The sequence below is a fragment of the Lepus europaeus genome, chromosome X, assembly GCF_033115175.1.
Source record: "Lepus europaeus isolate LE1 chromosome X, mLepTim1.pri, whole genome shotgun sequence".
NCBI classification, from domain to species: domain Eukaryota; kingdom Metazoa; phylum Chordata; class Mammalia; order Lagomorpha; family Leporidae; genus Lepus; species Lepus europaeus.
This window is the reverse complement of record NC_084850.1, coordinates 133012613-133031872: the sequence shown is the minus strand read 5'-3', so window position 1 is coordinate 133031872 and position 19260 is coordinate 133012613. Positions and strand designations below refer to the sequence as shown.

General features: G+C 43.2%; 1 protein-coding gene across 4 annotated transcripts in view; it reads left to right on the top strand.

Annotated features, from left to right (window-relative positions):
* The window catches only part of CA5B (carbonic anhydrase 5B), a 108552-nt gene that overhangs the window by 74788 nt on the left and 14504 nt on the right, over positions 1–19260 (top strand). For all 4 annotated transcript variants that reach the window (XM_062183398.1, XM_062183399.1, XM_062183401.1 and 1 more), the window contains 3 exons: positions 887–1073; positions 8168–8365; positions 18036–18154. In XM_062183398.1, the coding sequence (XP_062039382.1) occupies positions 887–1073; positions 8168–8365; positions 18036–18154 (504 nt within the window). The remainder of the gene's footprint in view (positions 1–886; positions 1074–8167; positions 8366–18035; positions 18155–19260) is intronic.

The window sequence follows — 19260 nt, the reverse complement described above, 5'->3', positions numbered from 1 at the left end:
GTACCTGGGACTCCTGTGCCACAGACTGTATTTTAACTGAGATTTCAAAATTGCCCATGGCTATTTTGGCAGGATGTATCTGGGATTTTTCTTAGCAATCCAGATGCAAATGATTATTTTGTTTTTGTTTTTTTCAGGCTTCCTGGAGTAAGCTTTCATCTTTACATCCTTCTTACCTTTAAAAACCATGCTGGGAGCAGGTGTTTGGTGTAGCAGTTAGGATGCTACTTGGAATGCCCACACCCCCCTACTGGGGTGCCTAAGCTCAAGTCCCAGTTCTTCTCCCAATTCCTGCTTCCTGCTATTGGCACCCTGGGAGGCAGCAAGTGATAATAGCTCAAGTAGTTGGACCACTGCCACCCACCATGGGACACCTGAATTGAATGCCAAGGCCCATCTCTGGCTGATGTGGGCATTTGAGGAATAAACCAGCAGATAGATCTCTCTCTGTCTTTGTCTATATGTCTCTCTCTTCATTCTCTCTGCCTTTCAAATAAATTTGTAAAAATAATTTTTTAAATGACCATGATGGATAATTGGGATTGCAAGGAATACATTTTCTTTTTAATTTTAAGGAACTGTCCTGTAAATAGTATTTTCATTCATGTGAGTAATAGGAATCTTTTCTCTGGATCTCTAATATTTGACAACCTTAGGGGAAATGCAAAGCCCATGAGTCAGTTGTCCTGACCCTGCCTTCCACGGAGAGGACCTATGAATTTGAGCAACAAGAGTGAACAGACTGTTGACTCATTTGCCCTCCCCCCACATTAGGGTGTGTACTGCCAGTATGAATGTTGTCCTTCTTGGACGTTTCCACAGGATCTTCAATCTCTGTTGTTTATAGCTTTTTTTCTCTTCTGTCCTCTTCCCTCCGTGTTATTAGGTTTCTGCAAATTATTTGGGAACTGATCGAGGTTTCAAGCTAAAGATGGTGGTGATGAATAGCCTGAGGGTCATTCTTCAAGTGGCTCCATGCAAACTGTTGAAGAGAAGGTTCCAGTTACCTGGGCTCCTGCCAGTGAGGCCCTGCAGCCTCTACACCTGCACATACAAATCCCGGAACCGAACCTGTGAGTACTCCTCTTGCTTAAAGAGCAAGAAGGCTTGCTGGTTTCATAATAATCACAGGAGTCAAGCATTTGTAGCTATGGTATCATTGATGTTGCAGTGTGGGCTTCTATTGATCCATTAAAATAAACATGGAAAATTCTTACTTGGCCAATTTGAGAATGTTAAGATGGTATGCTACAGAAACTGCACAAGGGAGATGGCCCAGATCCAAATGTTTTGGAACCTATTCTTTACTGTTTCGTATTAGCATTTGTCTTTTCACTAGGGTTAATTCCACTGACTGCAAACTTTCTGTGAACCTTAAGTTTCTGGAAGTTACATATTAATGTCTGCAAACAGTTCAGTGACTTCACATTCCAGAATATTCTGTCCCAAGTTAGAAACTGCAGAGTCCATTCTAGCTGACCAGCTTGCAAGTGTATGCTGTGCTGAAAACACACACACACACACAAAACAAGTAAAGCAGTAGATGGTCTTCCCTCAAACCTCTTGAATCTTGTTCCCCTCCTGGAAAGAAAACTGTCTACCTCTGGATGTGGCAGGGATTCTCCACCGCAGCACTACTGACATTGGGAATGGGTCATTCTGTGCTGTTGGGGACTGGCCTGTAGGGTAGTTAACAGTATCCCTTGCCTCTACCCAGTAGATGCCAGTAGCATCCCCACCCACTTCTAACAATCAGAAATGTCTACAAACATTGTCAGATAAGCTGTATGGGGACAAAATTGGCCCCTGGTTAAGAAGCAGTATAATGACAGGAGAGATAATGCCTGTATTATGGAGAAATGAGTTTGAATTTATAGAGTGACGAAGTGGCTAAGTATATTATTGAAAGTGGGGGTTTTTCATGTTTTCCATTATTTAAAAGAAATTGACAGAGTTTGCAAATGTTGGCCTTTGATATGTTTACTCTCACTGGTGTTTATTTTCTTTGACCACCATATGCACATAATAAAAAGAATGGGTAAGAATAGGTTTGTAAATTACTAACGCTAATCTACCTAAATCCAAGGGCTTAAAACAACTCCATAAATATGTTTTTATTGTAAACTTGGTTTCTTTCTTTCGACCTTGACTGTGTTCTCATTATTCACATAAACTGGCCGGAGTCATAATAAATTTCTGGTTGCTAGGTGTGGCTTCCTATGATCACGGCCACATCCTACCCAGACTGATTCATTCTAAACACTGGCATTTTGCGGTCTGAGGCTGAAAACGGAAAATATTAGTCATATTTGTCTACTTGCTGATGTTTTGCTATTTTAAATTTTTAACAGAGAGTTGAAATTAACTGTCTAAAAGTCTGTATGCTTATGCTTTTAGGATAGTTTACTCCTTTTAGTGTTGACAAAAACCAAACACTTGTGGTTTGAGGAGGTGGCAGCTTCACTTAATTAATTTCCCACATCATAGAACACGTTTTTGTTTGTAATTACTAGGGAAAACAGGGCACAGTCCCTCTTTGGTTTGGCTTTTGGTATTTTACACTGTCCTGACCTGCTTTTACCCAGGAGGTACTATGGTCTTTGCTGCCCTGTGCCCCTGAGCATGTCCTATATTTTGGAGCCTCATCTGTACACTTGTAAGACAGTACTTACTGTTCTTGGCCTCTCAGGACTCCAGTGGATGGCCTGGTGTACACTTGTGACCAAGAATGACCCAAGATTGTTGAGGGTTAGATACTCAGTGTTGGCAGCTACTTCAGGTATTGCAGTCGTTGTCATTGTTGTCATCATCATCATTATCTTCGTCTTCATAGGCTTAGTGCCTGATGTTGAAATTTGATTATTTTAAGATAAGGTAAAGCAGGATAAGGAGTAAGTGAACTCAGTGGCTGTGGCAAATTCAGAAAACAGCATTACCGGATAATCCTGAGCTCTGGGCTTGTCACTCTACTTTTCTTCCTCCTTCAGTTGGGACTCACTGGCTGTCAACTCAAATTGCTGTTCGCTGTTATCTCAAAAAAGCAGTCAGTAACTCTTGACAGTTTTCATTTTGGGAACTTGTAGGCTATGTACCTGTTAAGACAGAAATAAAATCAGTTTTACTCAGGGTGTCATCTAATGAAATTTAACCTGTTTGTCACATTAAATAAATTTAGGCATTTGATTATAGACCTAGGAAAGTAAATTTAATAATTCTTGCTTTAGTGAAATATAAAGAGTATCATCTAGAATAGAAATGGTACAAGATTTATTATTATTCCAGTGATTCTTAATGTTCATGATTTCCTACTTTTAGAAGGAAAGGAAGCATTTTACGATAACTTGGACTAAAAAGGCACTGTACAAAATGTAGCCGCTAGCCCCATGTGAGTGTTTACATGTATATTTAAGTTCCTTAAAATGTGTCAGCTACGTGTGTCTAGCATTTACCATATGGGACATTTCCATCATCAGAGAAAGTTCCTATTTGACACCACTGACCTATAGTATAAGTGAACTGTATTAGAAAGTTCTTCTGGCTGGCACCACGGCTCACTTGGCTAATCTTCCGCCTGCGGCACCGGCACCCGGGATTCTAGTCCTGGTTGGGATGCCGGATTCTGTCCCGGTTTCTCCTCTTCCAGTCTAGCTCTCTGTTGTGGCCCGGGAACGCAGTGGAGGATGGCCCAAGTGCTTGAGCCCTGCACCCGCATGGGAGACCAGGAGGAAGCACCTGGCTCCTGGCTTCGGATCGGCGTAGCGCGCCGGCTGTAGCGGCCATTTCGGCGGTGAACCAATGGAAGGAAGACCTTTCTCTCTCTCTCTCTCTCTCACTGTCTAACTCTATCTGTCAAATAAATTAAAAAAAAAAAAGAAAGTTCTTCTACTATTTCTCTAGTGAACACAAATAAAGCCTGGAGAGTGATAATATTAAAAACTTGTTTTGCGGTGTTTTCACAAACAACTCTGATAATCCTCAGATTGAGAGACTTAGAATGCCCCAGACTATCTTTTATTAACATTCAAATCACCTTGAGGAACAATGAGCCTGCTGAGAGCCACTCAGGATTGCAGAATGGACTCAGGGTTATCTTCAGCTGCCTGGGACTGACAGATAGCCCTGGAACTGAGCAGGAAATGTGGGCTTTAGTCTCCCGTGCTGGTAACTGCCTGTGCATCCTGAGATTAATGGACTCCCCATCAAAGTGCCTTTTCCAACCCTGATGCTCTAACAGAGCAGTTTGTGATTCTGTGACATCCTCACCTAAGTCTTGTGGAGGGTCCTGTGTATGGTGACACTGTACAAAGGCCCATACCTGAAAAGATGGCCTTCAATTATGTGAGGAAATAACACATCCCAAGAAAAACGAAAGCAAATAAGGGAATAGAGCAATGCTATCTAGTAGATAAGTAATGTTAGCCATATAGGTAATTCTATATTTTCTAATAACCACACTTTTAGAAGTACAAATAAGCAGATAAAAGTAATTTTATTAATACATTTTATTTAGCCAAATTTATCCAAAATATTGATGTGGGTGAGTGGGGTATTAACTTTTTTTTTACTCCAGGCTCTTGTCAATGCACAAAGACAAGAATTCCAGGTACTGACATATATAATGTAAATTTTATTCAAAAGATGAGAAAGCAAACACATACCACACACACACACACAAGCAAGTATGTGTTGCCCCACCAGAGAAATACCCATCATGAGTGGGCAGAGGGCCAGAGGATTTGCCTTAAAGGAGAATGAGTGGGGGAGGAAAGACAGAAAGAATACCTGACAGCTCCTCTAGCCTTTGTCTGCAGCAGAAGAGAGATAAAGAGCACCTCCCAGTTGGCCTCCTTTATGAAGTTGGGGCAGTGCCTCTCCAGGCGTGAAGCCACCTGGAAATTATATGCACCTCCACAAGTTACATGTGGAGCCCAACATCCATATTTTCATAGTTCCAGATGAAGCAGATGCATCCCAGGAAAGGGGGCATTTGGATTGACAAGTAGGAGGATAGAATTACACATGGGGCTTCTAACTTCCAGCTCAGCAATCCTAAACTAATTTCTTGCCTATTCATTCCACATCAATATTTTCACTTTAATTTGAAAAGAATGTAAGAATTGCAAATGAACTTTTACCATTGTTTATTTTGTACTGTCTTCAGACTCTAGCGTCCTACAAGTATAGCACATCTAATTGAGACTGGCCTCACAGGGTGAATGCCAATCATATTAGAAAGCACAGATACAGAGAAAGTGAGTACTGAGGCATAAGAGCAGATGAAGGGATGCTTTATAGAGTTGGGATTGTCCGGGAAGGAACTTGAACTCTCTGACCTTGAGAGCCTAGTAGAAATTTAAAGAAACAGGCAGATATTATCCTGAACCTAGGAAGTATTAGAAAAAAACCAGGTTTCCTGGCAGAGAGATGATGACCTAAGGTAGGGAGCCTTGGTATTGACTGATCTGGCTTCCTCTGGGCAAGGAACCAAGTTTAAGCCTGGAGGCCATAGAAAAAGTGTAGGACACAAACTCTTTGTGCAAATAAAGCAAACACATTACATAAGGAATGGTTGAGTGTTGAATGATATGAGAAGGCATGCTGTGTGTTTAGGAAAAGCAAACATCAGCGTGATTGGAGAAAATATCAACGTGAAGATAAGCCTTGAAATGGAAGAAATTTCTGTTAATGGTAAGGAGAATGAAGAGTATTTTAGCGTAGCAAAAGTGGAGATAAGCCTGTATAGGTGGGGACAATTGTAAGAATAGCATGACGGGGCAGTAGAATCACAAGAGAATGGCAAGCCAAAGGGAGTAGCATGACCTGAAAAGTAGCATGGAAGCCAACATTTGGGGAGAAGGAGGAAAAAGGGGACTAAGTTAAGTGAGGTGGGTTCAAATAGGAAGACCTAAGCACTTGGACACAGAAGTTATAACTTGATGGGCAGGCAGGTACAATATGAAGGTAGGTAATTTGGGAAAACTGCTGAGTGCCAGAACAGGCCCTGGCAGAAAGCTGGCTTCTTTAAGGGGACAGTGATCAAGGCCCTCCTTGCAATCGGAGGATGGTCTGGGTTAATAAAGGAGAGATGGGTAGGAGGAAAGGGAAACTTCTGGAAGTAGAACTGGTAATTGGTAGTAGCATTATGGTCATAAAAGATCCACTGAAGGAATAGATCCAATTTTCTTGGGTGGTCATTTGCATGGTTGTGAGACTTGATACATTCCATCATATGAATGAAGTAGAAAACAAGGGTGAGTAAAAGCATTGTCTTAAGGACCTGATCATTATTCCAGTTCTCCCCTAGTCTTCATGGGACACCCATTAGCCATAGTCTGAGTGCCTCAGAGGGAAGATGTACTGTCTCTTGTACCAGCTGTCTTTGAAACTGAATTAGGGCTGTTCTAGGATTTTCTAGAAATTTAAAAATTAACAAAATTGGAGTCAAATATAGCTTTCGCCTGCCCCAAAGTAGCAGTTGGATAATCAGTACTCAAAGGGCATATATTTAATAAGGCACTACAGGCAACAAAAACAGAAGGAAGATATGGCTCCTGCCCACAAGGACTTTTCATTCTAATATGATGGCATTGTGTCAGTTTATATGCATTTTCCATTTTAGATTTCTGAAACAGAAAATTCTTCTATAAAGTAAGTCCCTGTCCTTGTACACTAAAGGAAAAACAACACAAAACAACCCAAAAGGTTCAAACCTCTCCAGAGATCAGAGTACTGTGGTATAGAGAAAAAATCTGTGAGTTTGCCTATAGCTTTTAGTTCTAGACTGGGATTTCGCAACTTGACATTATTGACATTTGAGGCAGGATAATTCTTGTAGGAACTGTCCATGCTGTGCATTCCAGGGGTTTACTAAGAGCCCTGGCCTCTATCCACTAGATGTCAGTGTTACCCTCCCTCAGTTCGTGATACAAAATGCCTGCAGACATTGCCAAATGTCCTTAGTGGGGCTGAAGTGCTCCCTCTGTTGAGAACCACTCATCTAGATGTTTTCAGAGAGAGCTTGATGTTGATAGTGGTGCAAAAACAAAACAAAGCAAAACCAAGCCTAAGATCTTGACTTCCAGTTTGGGACAATACTGAAAGAAGAGGAATGTCTTCTCTGTAAGAGTAAACCAGAGGCATTTTTATGTTTTTTATGGAAACAGGAGGATGACCCAACCATACCTTGGCCCAACCCATATGTAACTGGTTCTCAGCAGTGGGGTGAGGAGCAGAGGATCGTTGGTAGTGTTTTCTGTCCTTTCCCGTTTCTCCTAGTTTTCCTGTTGGTCTTGATTCTGCGCATCCGTGGTGTGTTCTGCATTGTGTTCATCACGCAGATGTCTCTGCAGGCCTGTCTGGCTTGGCAGGGCAGCCGCTGGTACTTTTCAGGGACTTGCCATGGAGAGCTGGTGTTTGCAGGAGACAATCAGTTGAGGGATGTTGTCTGTGTGTAGGAAGAGTTGTACGATTCCACCTCACTAGATACGTCCACATTTGGGTGACAGACTGTGGAGTCCAGAGCAGGGCTAATGTTGTCCCCAGGTTTGGCAGGGTGGCCATCTGGTCCTCAGAGGTGACCTCCACAGGAGGGGAGCCCAGCGTGCACGCTGACGTGGGCTGAGCCTGGTGCGGGAGGCCGCGTGCCAGCCTTGACTTCTCCAGGCCAACCAACTAGAAAGCCCCAGTGCTGTGCTTGCCTGAAGGTTTGCTTCCCCAAGCCCTTCCCTCATCCCCTTTGTCGACGGTCTGTTCGTGCCAAGTAAGTGACCTGGTCTTTGTCTTCAGAGCTAGTCTGGGGCAGCCTGGTCTCAGGAAATTATCCATGCAGAAAGAGCTCCTGTGTGAGTACTCTGATTTCATGGCGCACTGAGCTGCCTGCGTCCTGCCCTCATCACAGGACAGATGGCGCAGGTTTAGGTGACTTAGGCGGCCGACTGGGATGTGCTGTTGGCTTCACGGGACAGCAGAATGCTGAGCCACTGCACGATGTGCTCTGACCTGCCTTCACCTCTGCTTCAGGGGGTGGACTGAGGCCCTGCGCGGCTGATTCCTAAGACTTTCAGTTGCCATTTCTGGACGGCTTCTCCCCAGGTGGGATTGCCTCGTGTGTGACGCTTGGTAGTGCGGGGTCTTGCCGACCCGCTCACTCAGCCCCACTCTCTCCTAGTGCATCCGCTCTGGGAGAGCGTGGACCTCGTTCCTGCGGGTGATCGGCAGTCGCCCATCAACATCCGGTGGAGGGACAGCGTCTACGATCCTGGCTTAAAACCGCTCACCATCTCTTATGATCCGGCCACCTGCCTCCACATCTGGAATAACGGGTACTCTTTCCTTGTGGAATTTGAAGACTCTACAGATAAATCAGGTGAGGACAAGGTCTGGTGGTTTTATCTGGCCTTTAGAACAACGTTACATGATACAGGACAAGTCGGACTCCCTCCATGGTAGTGCTGACTGACCTCTTTGTTAGCAATGGCATTGAGCTCACTGGTCTTACACTTTTTTAAAGATCTATTTATTTATTTGAAAGTCAGAGCTACAGAGAGAAAGGGAGAAAGAAGAGAGATCTTTTACCCTTGATTCACTTCCCAGACAGCCACAATCGCAAGGGCTCAGCCAAGCTGAAGCCAGGAGCTTCTTCCAGGTCTCCCATGTGGATAGCATGAGCCCAAGTACTTGGGCCCTCCTCCCACTGATTTTCCCAGATTATTAACAGGAAATTGGATCAGAAGTGGAGCAGCTGGGACTCCAACGGGTGCCCTTATGGGATGCTGGCTTCACAGGCAGCAGCTTTATTGCTACGCCACGAGGCTGCCCCCCCTTACTCTTTGAATATACAAAAAAAGTCCCTTCTGGTTTTTAATGCACATTTCCTTCAACTAGTATAGGTATATTTTTATTAATACATACATATATCTCTCTATATGGACTGCATAATTGGTATTAAAGATAGGGTAAGAATTTGAAGCTTTGCCAGAAATTTATTTTGTTTGTGTATATTAAATGTGTACTAATTTTCCTTTCCTTTCTGACTTTATAGGAACTTTCATATTATATAGTGATAGCTTAATCAGATATAACTTATAAAATTGCAATGCTTGAAATGGGACAAAAAGAAAACTGACCTATGCATGAGGTTACAGTTTTAACAACTGAGTAAGGTTTGTCATATGATACAAATAGAAACATATTCTGTAATTTTGATAAACAGTATTACCCAGTTTAATAGAAACATAATTTAAAAGTTTTTAAAATTCAAATAATATGTTTTTTTAAAAAGATCCATCCATTTTTCTGAAAGTCAGAGCCACACAGAGAGAGAAGGAGAGGCAGAGAGAGAGAGTCTTCCATCCGCTGGTTCACTCCCCCAACTGGCAACAATGGCTGGTGCTGCACTGATCCGAAGCCAGGAGCTTCCCCCAGGTCTCCCACAAAGGTGCAGGGGCCCAAGGACCCGGCTATCCTCCACCACCCTCCTAGGCCACAGCAGAGAGCTGGATTGGAAGTGGAGCAGCTGGGACTACAACCTGCACCCATATGGGATGCCAGCACCATAGGCGGCACGCCACCTGCTATGCCACAGTGCCAGCCCTGATAATATAGTTTAAAATCTTCTTTTTTCAACCTACCCAAGTATAAAATAATGTGAATTATTTCAAAATTTATGTGAAATTTTAGTGCCTAAGGTTGACCAAATATGATTAAATCTGTGCAACTTTTTCATTTTTAAAAAGATTTGTTTTTCATTTGAAAGGCAGAGAGAAGGCTGGCACCGCGGCTCAACAGGCTAATCCTCCGCCTAGTGGTGCCGGCACACCGGGTTCTAGACCCAGTCGGGGCGCCGGATTCTGTCCCGGTTGCCCCTCTTCCAGGCCAGCTCTCTGCTGTGGCCTGGGAGTGTAGTGGAGGATGGCCCAAGTGCTTGGGCCCTGCACCCCATGGGAGACCAGGAGAAGCACCTGGCTCCTGCCTTCGGATCAGCGCAGTGCGCCGGCCGCGGCGGCCATTAGAGGGTGAACCAATGGCAAAGGAAGACCTTTCTCTCTGTCTCTCTCTCTCACTGTCTAACTCTGCCTGTCAAAAAAAAAAAAAAAGAAAAAATTAAAAAAAGAAAGGCAGAGAGAGAGACAGAGACAGAGCTAGAGAGATCTTCCATCAGCTGGTTCTTTCCCCAAATATCCGCAATGGCCAGAGCTGGACTAGACCAATCCAGAGCTTCTTCCGGGTCTTCATGTGGGTGCAGGGGCCCAAACTCTTGGGCCATCTTCCACTGCTTTCTCAGGCCATAGCAGAGAGCTGGATTGGAAGTGGAGCATCCAAGACTTGAACTGCCAGCTTTTTCCCTTTTTTAAAAACAATATTGGTTTTATTTATTTCAAAGGCAGAGTTAGAGAGAGAGAGAGGTATCTTCCATCTGCTGGTTCACTTCCCAAATGGCTATAATGGCCAGGGGTAGGCCAGAGCAATATCAGGAGCCTGGAACAACATCTGGGTCTCCCATGTGGGTGGCAGGGGTCCAGGTACTTGGGCCATCTTCTTCTGCTTTGCCTGGGCTCATTAGCAGGGAGCTTGATTGGAAGTGGAGCAGCTGAGACTCGAACCAGTGCCCATATGGGATGCTTGCATTGTAGGCAGCAGATTAACTCACTGTGCCACAACACTGCCCCCCATTTTTAAATTTTTTAAACTATACTTAATGACATCAAATAGCCCTGATTAGTCTGAACACATTATTATTTGAAATAGTTTATGAAAGAATATATCTAAAGTACTGATTCTTACCCAGTAGCAATTTTGCCATTCTACCCTCTGAGCCTTAGGATTGGTGACACTTGGCAACACCTGGAGAAATTTTTGCTTGTCACACTTGGAATCAGCATCCAGTGGGTCAAGGTCAATGTCAGGGATGCTACTTAAGATCCTATACTTTACAAACCAGCATTAATGAAGAATCATGTAACCTCAAAGTCAAGAGAACTGAGGTTGAGGAATTCTGAACCAAAGGAAATTTATTTTCTCTCATGAATATGAGTAAATGAATCCATGAAGGTGAGAATGAATGAAGTAAAAAGTGTAACATAAAGCATAAATAGAAATGTTCACTCCTGCATTTATCCTGGCTCTTAGATTCTCAACTGTATCTTTGCTTTCTTTGCATTTGCCTAGTGATGCTCTGATGCTTAGAAATGGCCCTCTGGCCCAAATGCAAGCAGACTGTTCCCTCCAGTGGGCTTAGTCTCTCTCTGGTTCTCTTCCCTCTGACATATTTCTCTGCTGTGATTCAGGAAGTATTCAAGTCTGTCCCTAAGAAATTAGATGTCGCCATGTCCCCCATTTTCTGCTTTTATCTCCATGGTATGACATGGCTCCGAAGCCATGAATACTTAGTTAAATATTTCAAACCAAGAAATAATTGCTCCTTTTCTTCCCAGAATTTTGGGTATCTTTCTTAATTTTTCCAAAACTCTAGAATGTGCCTCATCTCAACTTGAAGCCAATGGTATTCATTATACATAAGGATTCCAGAAATCTTCACATCAGCAAGTTAAAGGTTTGTGTTCCAGATGATCACCGTGCACTCTAGTGAGCTCTGCTAGTCTCCCCTAGAGTGCTATCATTATCCTGTCAGAGCAAAATGTGATATAGAACAACTCCCCCAAAACTGGTTGGAGCAGTTGCCCTAGAATGCTCCGAAGTGGGTTGCACACCTGATGAACAGAAAGCCAATCACTGACAAGGGTCTGGTGGAAAAAAGGAGTTTATTGCAATGCAGAGAACGAGGAGCCAGGCAGTTAACTGTTTAATTCCCAGCCTCCTTGAGGGATTAGGTGTAGAGGTTCTAATGAATTGGGTTGGAATGAGAGATGCATATTCAGCATGGGCCCCAGTTCCCGATTCGTCAGTGGTACTCATGACCTTCCTTTATTGGTCAGCAATACTGTATTCTTTATGATGGAAAAAGGGGCTCAGTCTGGGAGCTATAGGCAGGTGGTAGTTACTTCCTGTCCTGAGTCTGGAATTCCCCTGAAAAGAAACCTTTTTGAGACAATACCCACCATCAAGATGTTATTGGTGGGGCCCGTACTGTGGCATAGCAGGTAAAGCCGCCACCTGCAGTGCCAGCATTCCATATGGGCACCGGTTCGAGTCCCAGCTGCTCCACTTCCAATCCAGCTCCCTGCTATGGCCTGGGAAAGCAGTAGAAGATGGCCCAAGTCCTTGGGCCCCTGCACCCACGTGGGAGACTCGGAGGAAGCTCATGGCTCCTGGCAGATCGGTGCAGCTCCAGGCATTGCGGCCAACTGGAGAGTGAACCAGAGTATGGAAGACCTCTCTCTCTCTCTCTCTCTCTCTCTCTCTCTCTCTCTGCCTCTCTTCACTCTGTGTAACTCTTTCAAATAAATAAATAAATCTTTTTTTAAAAAAGATGTTATTGGTAGGGTGGGAATTGTGGCACAGTGGGTTAAGCCACTGCTTGGGATGCCCACATCCCATATCAGAGTGCCAGTTGGAGTCCAACTTCCTGCTAATTTACCTGGGAAGCAGCAGATGATGGCCCAGGTACTTGGGTTCTTGCCATCCATGTAAGAGACCAACATGGAGTTCCTTGCTCCTGGCTTCAGCCTGGTCCAGCCATGGCTGATGTATGCATTTGGGGAGTAAATCAGTGGATGGAAGATTTCTATCTCTCTCTTCCAAATAAATAAACATTTGAAAAGACAAAAAGGGGCCAGCACCATGGTACAGCAGGTTAAGCCTCTGCCTGCAGTGCTGGCATCCCATATGGGCATGGTTCATGTCCTGGCTGCTCTGCTTCCAATCCAGCTCCCTGCTAATGTATCTAGGAAAGCAGTGGAAGATGACTCAAGTCCTTGGGCCCCTACCATCCACATGTGAGCCCCATAAGAAGCTCGTGGCTCCTGGCTTCCACCTGGCCCAGCCCCAGTCATTGCGGCCATTTGAGGAGTGAACCAGCAGATGGAAGATTCTCTCTCTGTGTCTCTGTAACTTTGTCTTTCAAATAAATAAATAGATCATTTTTTTAAAAAAGGGATGCTCTTGTTTAAAAAGATACTGTCAATCTTTAATAAGTACCTAACTTTCTCTAGCTCTCTATAGCTATATATATATATATAATATTATATATATATAGCTGATATAATGTGCTTTATAATGATCATGAATAAAGCAGAAGGAGAAAGAAACTAAAAAGAGAAGAACAAACTAAAGCCAAAGCAAACTGACAGGACACAGCAAACAACAGAAATCAATTAAATCAGAAGTTGGCTCTTTGGAGAGATGGAAAAGGTTGACAAACCTTTAGTTAGGTGGATCAAGAAAAAAAGAGAGGGAAGACTGAAATTACTAATACCTAGAATGAAAAAAATGTGACTTCTCTTACAGTGATGTAGGGGATTATAAAAGAAGGTATGTGAGCATCTCATACCGCTGCCTTCTGCTGGTTATTGTTTTGTTATTTGGTTCCCCTGAGTCAGGCATAGTTACTGATTTTAAGGAGTGCTTGTGATACAGACAAAATATTGCGGGGAAGGGCACTCAGTTATCCATGGACTAGCATGATGATTCCTGTAAACAGTCACTGCCTATAAAATTCCTCTTTTTGGCAATGTCAGGGGGCATTGAACAGAAAGAGCAGTGAGTCCCATTGTTCTGCTCCTAAAGGTGCTTCCTGCCCCATCCAGCTTTACTCTATACTTCTATGGGGCATCACCAGGGAACCTAGGTAAGAATGCTTCCACAGGGGCATCCCATGTCAGCGCCGGTTCTAGTCCCAGCTGCTCCTCTTCGAGTCCAGCTCTCTGCTGTGGCCCGGGAGTGCAGTGGAGGATGGCCCAAAGTACTTGGGCCCTGCACCTGCATGGGAGACTGGGAGGAAGCACCTGGCTCCTGGCTTCAGATCAGTGCAGCTCTGGCCATTGCGGCCATTTGGGGGGTGAACCAGCAGAAGGAAGACCTTTCTCTCTGTCTCTACCTCTCACTGTCTGTAACTCTATCTCTGAAATAAATAAAATAAATCTTAAAAAAAGAATGCTTCCACAAACATTTTAAGCTCCCCTTCCATATTTTTTCTTTTTTATTTATTTATTTATTTTAAAGATTTATTTATTTGAAAGTCAGAGTTACACTGAGAGAGGAGAGGCAGAGAGAGAGAGAGAGAGAGAGGACTTCCATCCACTGGCTCACCCCCTAGATGGCCGCAATAGCCAGAACTGCGCTGATCCAAAGCCAGGAGCCAGGAGCTTCTTCTGGGTCTCCCATGTGGGTGCAGGGGCCCAAGGACTTGGGCCATCTTCTACTGCTTTCCCAGGCCATAGCAAAAAGCTGGATCAGAAGTGAAGCAGCCAGGTCTCAAACCGGCGCCCATGTGGGATGCTGGCGCTCCAGGCCAGGGCGTTAACCTGCTGCACCACAGCGCCAGCCCCTCCCTCCATATTTTTGATCCCTCATTTCTGTATTTATTTTTAAAACAAGCAATGATTTTTAGTACACTTACAGAGTTGTGCAGCTATCACTACAATCCACTTTTAGAATGTTTCTGTCACCCCAAAACATTGCTCATGTCTTTTTCTTGCATTTATTTTTATTTTTATGGGTGCTGTGTATTGCCTTTCTCTTTGTCATTTCTTTCTCTACTAGCTCCTCTTCCACATTGAAAAGCAAAGGAAGGCAATGAATATTACAGAAATTGCTTACTGTAAGCTAGCCTCTGGAGCCCACATGGGATGCCGGCACTGCAAGCGGCGGCTTTACCCACTATGACAGAGCGCCAGCTCCTCTGCCCCATTTCTTGATGACTGTACTTCCCTGTCTCTTCCCCTCATCTGCTCTAGAAGAAGTTACCATTGACTTCCCAATTAAGTAGCCGGACAATAAGTTGACAGTTTAGTTCTTTAGTTCCTGGTTTCAATGGAGATCTACCAAGTGCCAGACACTGTATCAGATGCTTAGAATAAAATAGGAGTTAATAGTCCAGTGGGGACAGACTCTGGAAGAGGTGGTGATAATAGTGGCAGAAGGCTTTCTTGTAGAGGTGAGAGGCAGTGTAATGCATGTGGTATGTACTACTGTGTGAAAGGGGTCAGAAGGAGGCAACAGAAGGGCAAGTCCAGAGGTAAGCGGAAGCCAATTCATGGAGTTTTGCAGACCAAACTTTGAGACTGGACTCTGGGCACAGCTTAGCTGGATGCTCTGAGTCTCCCACAGGGCTGTGATCAAAGTGGCAGTTGTGGTTGGAGGTCTCATCTCAAGGCTTCACTGGCAAAGGATCCTCTTCAGATGCACTTGAGTGGCTGTTGGCAAGATTGGCTGTCTCTCAGGGCCTTCATTCCGGGTGGCAGATGGCCAGAAGCCAACCACATTTCCTGGCCATGAAGGCCTGTCCATAGGGCAGCTCGAAGCATGGCTGCCTGCTTCCTCAGGCAAGCAAGCGAGGAAAGCCAGAGAGGGCAAGTAGAATGGAAGTCAGAGTCTTTTCGTAACCTAATCCTGAAAGTGACACCCCATCACTTCCGCACTTAGAAGCAGGTTGCAAGTTCCAGCTCACACTTGGCAGAAATTATACAAGGTCGTGAATACTAGGAAATGGGAATCCTTGGGCATCAGCTTAGAAGCTGCCAGCACACATGGCTAACAACACAAAGCCAATGACTTCAGACTGAGGTCTTGTTCCTACAAAGTGCATGCTCTTGACCACATTATATAGTAGAATTCCCTCCTCTCTCCCCTCTGCTCTGTGTATAACTTGTCTAGTATGCTGCCCACACATGGTAGGGATTTCATGGTTTTTCTAGCTAGAAAGGACCTGAGTCAGATGCCTGGAACTCCAACTTCTTTCCCAGAGATCACAAATGCTGATGTACCTTCAGTCCGGGGAGGTAAAGAGAATGATCAAGGCTGGGAGAGTTTGAGGGAAATGGCAGTAGTAGCAATGGTCAAGAACTGGCACGCCTATCTAAAGGGTGTGGCCATTTCTCCCACCCAGCCCGTCATCACCCAGTGGGATTGTGTGCCTGTCATGACCAGGGTGTCTCATTCTCACAAGCCAAGTTGGAAATGTGAGCTTTTATGTGAAAGTATCTAGCTTTAAGTGTTAGCAACTAATTAAAAAATGTGTTTAGTACTATGTGAATCAACACCGTAGATGATTCAAAACACACCTGCTACTCCCTTGCAGGTGTCCCTATTGGTGACACCTCTGCCCTGCTCATCATCTTTGAAGGAGACACACAGTGTGTGTCTGAGAAATGCCCCAGTGTTGTTCTAGGGGTAGGAGAGAAGAGCTGGCCCTTTCTCTGCCCTGCTCGCTTCACTTGGGGCCAGAATTTCAGTTTTATTCAACAGACTGGATTCAATATTTGCCAAAATCATGCTTATAGTATGGAGCTGGCATAGAAAAGTAAGATGCTTTGGTAGATATTTTTATTTCAGTGCACATTAGTACTGTCCTCCTATTAGTGAATCATGTAGTATTATTTTCCGAACCTCCCCTGTCCCTGAAGAGAAGTGGTCATTGCTGTCCTCACTGACCTCTTGCAAAATTTTGTTTTTTAGAGGAAGTTATGTAAAAATATTTCAAAAGCTGGTCAGATACATAACAGACCATTTTATGACATATCCAGTGTATCTGGGCTTTGAGACTGCTATACTTGATCACTTTTGTAGATAAAATTCAACTAATAACAGAGTAAGCCTTGAAGACTATTAAGATGGATGAACTGGGTGGCTTTAGTGTTGCTGTATTGGTTTTCCCATATGCAGACAGCATGAAGGTCTGATCAGTTGGATGAAATGAGGAATTAGTATATCCTAAAAAACTCAAGAAAAAAAATCAGCATAACTCAAAGCCTGAGAGAGGATGACTTTAGAAACGTGTCTTATTTGAATATTTTACCTATAATGTATTGATTTCACTAGTTCCAGAAAAGTCTAGTCTAGATATAAGGTATTTGTTATCCAACATAGAAAGCCAGTGATAAAGGTGCTAACTTCAGGGGTTTTAAAAATCAGCAATAATGACAGCATATATATTTATATGTATATACATGTATATGGAACAGTATGATGTTTTGACATATGTGTACATTGTGGTATGATTATTTCAAGCTAATTAACACCCGACACCTCACATACTTATCTTTTTGTAGTGATAACATTTAAAATCGACTCTTTCAGAAATTTTGAAATATATGTTTTTACAATTAATTTTATTTGAAAGGCAGATAGAAATCTTCTATTCAGTTGTTCACTCCCCAAATGCCTGCAATGGTAGGAGCTGGGAACTCAATCTGGGTCTCTTACATGGGTGGCAGGGACCCAAGTATTTGAGCCATTCCTGCCTCACAGGGTAAGAATTATCAGGAAGCTGAAATTGGGAGCAAAGCCGGGACTTGAACACAGGGACTCACATATGGGATGCGGGTGTTCCAAGTGGTGTTTTAATTGCTGTGTGCCTGCCCCAATATTTTATTATTAACCATGGTCATTGCACTTGGACTAGATCTTGAAAACTTATTCCTGCTGTCTAACTGAAACTTTGTCCCCTTTGATCAACATCTCCCAGGTGGTAAGTTTTGACTTGCAAATTTCCCATTCCATTGCAATGATTGGGAAAGAATTACTAGGATCTTCAAAAATTGAAAAGAAAAATGTCAGTGCATAAAAAGAGTAATTTTTATACCCATACTTCAGTTTGCTAAGATTAGGTTAGAAAAAGTTGCTGAAATTTGCATTGTATTGCACACAAAAGAAAATTGGACATGGTAAATATAAAATTAAATCAAGAATTGGCCATTAACAATTCTATGTAGCTTGGTATGCACTTAAATTTTGGTGTTACTCAGTCTTGCCCTCATAATGCATGGAAATTAAGTTTGTAAACACTTGTATATAATACAGTGTACTCCATTTAAGACAGCTGAGACACAAAGAGTGTAGACCCACAGATTCAGCCTTTCTCCAGCATTCCCCCAAAGCATAAAATACTGTCCTCTGAATTGTTGGATGTGCCATTTCAGTGATTGAGGGAGGACCCCTGGACCACAACTACCGATTGAAGCAGTTCCATTTTCACTGGGGAGCCATTGATGCTTGGGGATCTGAGCACACAGTGGACAGCAAATGCTACCCTGCAGAGGTATGATGGTAAATTTAGGATGAGCCACACCTTTGGAGAAGTGAGGATAGTTCTGAGGTTTCTAAGAAAGTACCTGGAAGAACTGGGTGTTTTTTATAAATGCTAAAAAGCTCACTGGTGAGCATATTTGATTATTCCTGGCTTAAACATGTCAAAATAATAACTTTCTGCATCTCAATCGATATAGTTGAAATGAACCTCAATATCCTAAAATTGAATTCTTCCACAATTCTAAGCTAGACTAAAATTATAGCCTAGCAGTGGTGAGGAATGCCCAGACTGTGGGCCATATAAGGACTGCAAAATCACTGATCTGGCCCTGCCAAGGCAACTGCAGGCAGGACTTGAAATTCAACAGATCTATAGCAGGCTCATTTTTAAGTTGATAATTCTGTATGGCCTGCAAATGATGTTAGAAATAGCCAAATGGCCCTTGGCAGAAAAAGTTTCTCCAAGACTGGAAAGTAATAACAGGCAACAGTACAGAGGCACAAGGTTGCATTAATCCAAGTGAGAGATGATAGAAACAGAGAGAAAGAACAAGATTTATCAAGCCTTTCTGAAATAAAAGCAACAGGATTTGGAAGTAGATCCCCTTCAGGAGAGGTAAAGGTAAAGTTAACAATGACCTTGAGGTGTCTCATTTGAGAGGCCAGATGATCATGCATTCATGAATGATGGATGAGGAATGATTTATAGGGAAATAAAAGATGAGCCTAAGGAAATAGAATTTTTTGTTACAACTTTTCTCCTAATTTATTTTAAGTGTTATGTTTCAAATGAAATATTTTAAATGGTTGTCCCTCCAAGAAGAAATTTGTCTTCAACGCCTGTCTAATTTCCATAGGGGGAGCCATATTCTCTCCTTTAGATGCAAATGAATTTTAGAAATTAGTATTTCATGCAAATCAGCACGTGAATAGAGATATACTGAAAGGTTACCCTGCTCTATGACTTCTCTTTTACTTCTCTCCCCAAGTAAATTCCTCTATTTCAAAGTAATAGTAATTGATGTTCTTTCTTAAATGACCCACTGTTCTTTATTTGTCATATGCTTTCCTCAGTGGCTTTATTTTGAGTGAGGAAACATGTTTATCATAGGATGA